At 44.1% G+C, this 6,930-nt stretch overlaps 1 protein-coding gene across 1 annotated transcript; it reads left to right on the forward strand.

Moving 5' to 3' along the window:
- Positions 1 to 4,441: 4,441 nt before the first annotated feature.
- Positions 4,442 to 6,709, forward strand: LOC104531423 (meteorin-like protein). The gene is made up of 3 exons (XM_029087058.1): positions 4,442 to 4,505; positions 5,591 to 5,650; positions 6,360 to 6,709. Exons 1-3 carry the CDS (start codon positions 4,442 to 4,444, stop codon positions 6,674 to 6,676), a joined length of 441 nt encoding a protein of 146 aa, XP_028942891.1. The 3' UTR covers positions 6,677 to 6,709.
- Positions 6,710 to 6,930: the final 221 nt, after the last annotated feature.

Raw genomic sequence — 6,930 nt, forward strand, 5'->3', positions numbered from 1 at the left:
TGTTAACAGCAGGTGTGCTGGATGCAGCTCTGCTGCCCTGAGCTCCCAGCTTGCACCTTCATTTTAAATCGGAGATGCATTGACCTGCAGATGCATTGATGTAGCTTAGATGGTGTTTCAGTGTGGGGGTTGTGAGTGTTTTGAGGTTGAATGTTGTTTTGGCTTCCTCAGGAAGAGCTTTCTGAGGGGGTGAGGAAAGCTGAAGGTATATCTAGAAAGGAGATGACTAGTTAAAGCCTGGTAAGCCAGGGTGATAATCAAATTCTTGTCCACCTCCACTGCAAAGTAGCAGGTCTTTTTGTTTGGGATATGAGCTGTGAGAGGTTTGTTTCATGGCAGAAGTGTTGTCTCTTCAGAGAGAAAGCCTAGGCAAACTTAGGAAGAAATAATTACAAGGATTTATTCTAATTTTTAATTAGTTAAAACAGGATCAGGGAAAGATTTTTTTTTTTTTTCTTGCTCATATGATGTTTACCCTTAAACTCTTGTCTCCCAGCTTACATCACTGATCCAGTAATAGGTTGAGACATTGTAATTTCTGCTTTAGGACTCAGAAAAATGACTGAGAAATACACCATCACTGGAGAAACTGCATCTCTATTTTTATAATCTGCTCTCGGAAGTCTGTACTCCGTGTTTCCAGGAAGAAGACTCATCCTGTGATGCCCTTTCCAGTATGGTTGCAATTACAGAGCTGCCAGCAAGAATTTGAAGGGTGTGGGTGGGTTTTTTTGTTCCATATGAACTAATGCTGATGTCAGGCTGACAGCTTTCATCCGGGAGGTGGGTCTGCTATGGCCCCACACTGGTGCAGCTTGAGGTGCTGCACCATGGGCTGGCTTAGCTTAAATCAACCTAGTCTGTGACAAGACCCATTTGAATGTCTTCTGCTGAGCATGCAAGGGAAAATACTTTGAATCAAAAAAATTAAACCTAGAACTAACAGAAAATATTGCTCCAGCCCTGCCTGGGCCTCCTCAGTAGCTTTTGATACTTAAAAGGTCTGATTGCTCTTCAAAGGGTTTTTCAGAAATACTAACGTGTGGGTGATGTGTGCCACGGAAACTGGAAGTGCAGATAAACCAGCTCTATGTTTTGCTCCCCCACCATCCTCACCTCTACCACACCGCACGCGTGTACGAGCTGCTTAATAAAACCAAAGGGTATTCCTCGGTAAAGCGGTTTTCTGCAATTACTTTGTGTTAAACATTTTCACTTCTGCTTAAAGGGTGTCTCTCTTCCTGTGTGTGCTGCTGGAGCAGTGATGTATGTTCAGCAGAGCCTACCCAGAGACGTAGGGTGGATGGAGAACTTCTTTTGGGCTCAGTAAGTGGAGTTTTGAGACCTGCAGCCTGGTTCATCTAGTCTTCTTGATAAGTGTGAGGTTGTGGAGCATGTTGAGAAAATTCAGAAAGAGGAGACTTCTTAGTTATGAGTTAGAAGCTGGTTTTGGGGTAAGGTGAGGTCAGTCAGACCCATGGGTGGCTGTTGAGACACAAATGCTTCAAAAGAAGATGAGGCCCATTCATGTGGTTTCTATGATGTCTGCAGCCAGAGCCAGCACGTCTCACTTTGAATATGTCCTGCAGGGAGCTGTCATCCTCAACCATGACGATGGCCCTTCAAATAACCCCCAGCTCCTATTTTCAGAGGAATAGAAGGGTTGCGTGCTAATGTTGCAAACCAAAGGAGGAAGGACTGGAGTTGTGTGTGTGTGTGTGTGCTGAGAGAGGACAGCAACACCTACCCGCAGCTCTCGAGGCAGAGGAGATTTGTGCTGAACTGCAGCACTAAAGGTGTACTTAATCCATCCCTGAGATTGGAGGAGATCCTTTAAGGACAAGTCAACTCAGTGATGCTGGCTGAGCTGGGGACCTTCTGGAGCTCATGGTGTCTCCTCAGGGCACGTCCCTCTCTCTTCCTGAGTGTTTCTGCCTCCCCGCGGAGAGGACCAGCACCGTGTTTGACAAAGCTGTTGGCCAACAAGTGCAGTCTATTGTTAGCATCGCCACGTCCTCCCCGGTAACATCAGGTTCAGAGGGCAAATCGCTCAAAGCAGCTGGGACATGACTGCTGGCTTGTGAGGAATGATGTAATTACATCTCCCTCAGCGGGGAGGTGAATAGAGAGGCCTTTGGAGGCACTGGACTGGGGGGGTGGAGGGAGAGGGCTGCCTCAGGTTACTTCAGGTCAGGATACTGTCAAAATCCATCAAAGGCATTCCCAGGAGAGTCGGCAGCCGACGTGCACAATGCAGGCTTTATGCCACCGGCGGTGGAGTTGAGTTATAGGCATCTGGGCTTTAGAGGGCTTCAATAAAATGTTGCTTTTCTCTCCCTTTTGTTTTTTTCTCCACCCTTCCCCTGCTGCTGTATGAATTAAGGCTCTTGGGCTTACTGATTTTAAAGGAATTAGAGCAGCTGACGTTGATATTGTTGTTGTTGCAAGTTCATAGGCTTGCTTTTGGACGCGACAACCTGGGCAGCCCTCGAGACATCCCCAGGGAGTCGGGCATCCAGCAAACACAGCCGTCTTGTTTAGGAACTGGGCCTGTTTGCCCAGGAAATGAACATCTTCACCTGCTGTGCACGAGTGCAGTGCTTCTTTTGGGGTTCTTTTTTTTAAGTTATAAAGGTGCTTCCCATTTTAGCCTGAGGCGCGTGTATTGTTTTTACCTTCTGATGGAGAAGAACACCTGTAGCCCAATCCAGGGGTGAATGAGTGCTGAACTGCAGCTAAAATCACTAATCTGTGGCGTTAAACACACAAATTCCTTAATGGCTGTGATTCAAAATAAAGAGTAGGCATTGCCTCCTCCTAAGGATTTTTTTTCTTTTATGACACTGTCTAAGAATGAAGCTTTGGTTGTTGCAAGTGAGTGTTACTTGCTTTTTAATGGTCCATTTACCTCGGCAGTAATCCTTCCCGACTCACTTTCCATCTGTGCTTGCATGCCTTGTTTTTGCCACTTGCAAGATATATTTGATACTCTGTGAATGCAGATGTGGGAGCTGTTCCACAGAAGAGGATTTCTGTTCTTCATATGTCTGGTATTGCAGTGATGGGTGGTGGTAGATGGTTGTTAAAGAAGTTTGCATGTCACCAAACTGCTGTGAGTCAGCATGGATCTGAAGTAGGTTTTAAGTAATGATCTAGTGTGAGCAATGCTGAGCACTTTTAATTTCCTTTTGCATTTAAAAAGGATGCAGGATTTTGCCTAGAGTCCCCAATTAAAATGATTTGGTTCTGTGTATATATGGAGATTTGTTCATTTGATTTATTACAGTGTCAGTCTATTTAAATGGAAGGAACCACTTTTAAAGTATTTTGTTTTTCATCTTTAATGCTGTCGCTTGTGTTGCACTCCTTTTGAGAACAAAAATGGCTTAGTCATTTTGGTTTTTTTCAATTTTCTGATGGAGTTGGACGAACTACAGAGATGTCTAGTCTAAAGGAAGACTGTTTTCACTCAGAGTTAAAAAGGCTGAGATGCCTTTTTATTATTAGATCTTTGCTGAACCAAATATCTGAAATCCAGTGTCTGAAATCCAGCTGTGGATTTTGAGGATGTCCATCGATTGTGCTTTTATTTTTTTTTTTTTTTAAGCTTCTTTCAGTATGAAAATGCTGTGGGATTCACACAGGTTTGCAGGTTATCTCCATTTGGTCAATCTAAATCAGGTCCTGATTTGGGCAGAAGGAGGCTGGGGAAGAGGGGCATTTGCCCTGGGTGAATTTGCTAGATGCCGTGAATGAAATGGCTCCATAATAGGATGTTATGTGAGTAATATAATTTTCTCTGTCAGATTAAACTTGGTCTAGATGCTAATCAAAATCTATTGAGTTTAAAAATTAAAATATCTTTAGACTGGATTTATTGTAGTATTCCAGTTATGTCCAGGTTTTGCCTGGCTCTGTATTTCTCATGATATTAAACAGTTTCCAAACTTTTCCAGAAAAGAGAGATGAAATGATATGTGGGGGAAAGAAGGGCAGTAAAGGCTGACTTGTCTAAAGGCTCTGGAGGCATTCAGACTGGACTAAATATAAATGCCCAGGTGATCCAGATGCTTTAACAAAACTATTTTGCCTCTTCCTTGTCTCTTCTTTTGGAACTTTTTAACCTTCTTGAATTATTCCTTCAAATATCCCTGCCTAGAAATGTGCATTTTACATTCTTTTTAATCCTATTAAAACAGGGTGTTACACTGTGTATTAATCATCTGACTGGAGCAAATCTGGTGGATTTGGTTCAATAATCCTTCTTTCTGGATCACTGCCTTTCTGGGACCTTGGAAAAAAAAAAAAAAAAAATAGGAGATTTGCCGTGTCTTCCGTTACAGGATGGCTTGTGCTGTCTGACAGAGGAAGGCTAATAACGGAGCTTTGTAGGCACCAGCTATGCGTTGTTTAGACTAGTTGAAATGTTCTTCTTAGTGCAATGGATAAACTTCTCTGGGAAGCGGGTGGGGGTGAGAGGAAGGGTGTGACTATTTGGGAATCTGGTAAGTAAGTGTTTTCAGATGTTGAGGTACAAAAACTAAATTTTTGGGGGGGGGCAGTGGGGAGGAGTTGGGTAGCTTCAGCTTAGGGTTTGATCACAGACTGTGGGATGAAATCAGCTGTAGCTCCCATGCTTCGCCTCCTCTCCAGCATGAGCCTTGCTTTGCTGTAGTCTTTGCCTGTACTAATCCAGGCAGAATGGCATGCTTGATGGGTTTTCATTTTTCTAACTGATATGCAAGTGCCACTTTGAGATGACATCAAGTGAAAGATGGGCTCTGATCCTTGGGCCGCCTTGGACAGGCTTAATTAGCGTGGCTGGGTAGGGCAGACCCTGATAGTAAGCAAATTCCTGAACTCAATGGGGTATTATAGAAACATCTGTACTGCAACTACAGTACCTTCTCCTCAGAAATAGCTGGCTGAGTACAAAGAGAAGCCACATTCTTGCATTGATTAGATTAGTGCAGATATCCAAATGTTTCCAGCAGTACAGGAAATGGTCTTTGTGCTGCTTGAGCTCTAACAGATACAGGCTTGAGTTTCCGCTTTGCCTCGACGCCCTCTAACACATGTGCTGGGTTTTGTTTCCTCCCTTCTTTGCCTCCCCCACTCTGTAACCTCCTGGATCTTTGATGTGGTGATAGACTAAATGGCTTGTGAAATAGCCCAACAACACTTGATAGAAATTGTAAGAAAGAAGCTTTGCCATCAGCCTTTAAAAGGCACATGATCTTCAAAGCCTTCTTGAGATCTTTGAATTTATAGCAGGGCACGCTGCAAATGCACCCAGTATCAAAACATATTTTGCATAAGTGCAGCAAGTGTGTGGGGTGTTTGCTAGATAATATATCCCAGCAGGAGCCTTAAAGAGATCCATATTCCTACTTAAGTACAAAAACCTCATGGGGCTGGGCTTAGCCTCCACTCCCTGTAATGTTATAGAAGCCTGACAGGTCTTGGGACCACTTGTCCCTGTGTCTTGTGTGAGTGTGTGTGTGTGTCCCCCGTTTTTGGTTAATTTAAATAATGGCTTATTCGTTTACTATCCTCTAGTCCTTTGTTGACTCTGACCCTCTCTCTGCAGCTCCCTGCCGACCATGCAGTGACACAGAAGTCCTTTTGGCTGTCTGCACTAGTGATTTTGGTGAGTTGTTGCTTCCACCCTCCCTTTTCCCCTCACTTGAATGTGATATCCATAAACAGTGATGGACACCTACTTAGGTGTGGCAACTTCCACCAGTAGTCAATGCAGTCTAAAGGGGCTGTGTGCATGGGAGAGGGAGAAGGACATGGTTTGAAGGACCTTAAAACTGTGTGCCCAGCTGGCCCTTCCCCAGGCTGGACAGAGAATGACCCAGCAACCACAATGGAAGTAGAAGTTCAAAGACTTGGGTGCATCTAGAAGAGGCCTTTGCTTGCTGATGGACTGCTGACAAAAGGCCACAAGTTTCACTAAGTCCCTGTGCTTCCATTTTTAAAGGGGAAATAATATTCGCTGGTATCTGTAATGGCTGAAGAACAGAAAGTTTGTTGTCGGGGAGCATCAAGCATGTATTTTGTTGTTGGAACTCTATCATGACTGATTTTTCTGATGTATTTATTTTTGTGTTTAAATTTAATATGTAGGTGCCCTTTGCTGGACAGGGTGTAAATATGAACTGTAACAAATACAAATATATGCTGGAGGTCTTTGAAATAAACTTAACTCTAAAAATAACAAAGAACCAAAGCTGAGCCTGCTATAGTGCAATCAGTTGCCTTTGATCTGCTTGGTTGCATGGGGCTGAGTCTGGAGCTGGTTCTTCCAGAGAGGTTTTGGGTAACTCTTCCTTACATCCTTTTTCTGTTTCCAGTGATCAGAGGCTCCATTCAAGATGTAACAAATGAGGCAGAAGAGCAAGAATCCATCATTCACGTGGGCGTCAACAAACTGTACAGGCAGAAGAGCAAAGTCTTTCAGCTCACAGGGGAGAGTGGGAACTGGCGAGGACAAATAAAGACCCTGTTGGAGTGTGGGGTGAAACCAGGAGATGGAGACTTCCTTTTCACAGGACGCATGCACTTTGGGGAGGCCAGGTTAGGCTGTGCCCCTCGTTTTAAAGACTTCCAAAGGATGTACAAAGAGGCAAAAGACAAAGGGCTAAACCCATGCGAAATTGGCCCCGACTGAAATCCCCTGTTTGGCTGAAGATTGTTTTTAGCGGTGAAAACTCTGAACAAAAACGGTAACTGAGAGCATGGACAGAGCTGGAGAGCAGGCTGAGGCCCCACAGGACACGTCTGCAGGGTGCAGTGCTGTTAGACTGATGGAAGCAACAGAGGTACGAGCTCCAAAGGCTGCCAAGCAAGCAAGGCTGGATTTTTAACCGATCTTGTCCTTACGAATTAAGTTATTATATTTTTTTAGTGACTTCCTTAGGAAAA

Source organism: Antrostomus carolinensis, unplaced genomic scaffold (assembly GCF_000700745.2).
Source record: "Antrostomus carolinensis isolate BGI_N321 unplaced genomic scaffold, ASM70074v2 scaffold17049, whole genome shotgun sequence".
In the NCBI taxonomy this organism is placed as follows: Eukaryota; Metazoa; Chordata; class Aves; order Caprimulgiformes; family Caprimulgidae; genus Antrostomus; species Antrostomus carolinensis.

Bases quoted from the DNA above. Each gene is read 5' to 3' on its own strand.
- LOC104531423 (XM_029087058.1), top strand. From the start codon at position 4,442: ATGGATAAACTTCTCTGGGAAGCGGGTGGGGGTGAGAGGAAGGGTGTG. The intron at 4,506-5,590 runs GTAAGTAAGTGT...CTCTCTCTGCAG, and splicing joins TGTGACTATTTGGGAATCTG to CTCCCTGCCGACCATGCAGT. The intron at 5,651-6,359 runs GTGAGTTGTTGC...TTCTGTTTCCAG, and splicing joins TGTCTGCACTAGTGATTTTG to TGATCAGAGGCTCCATTCAA.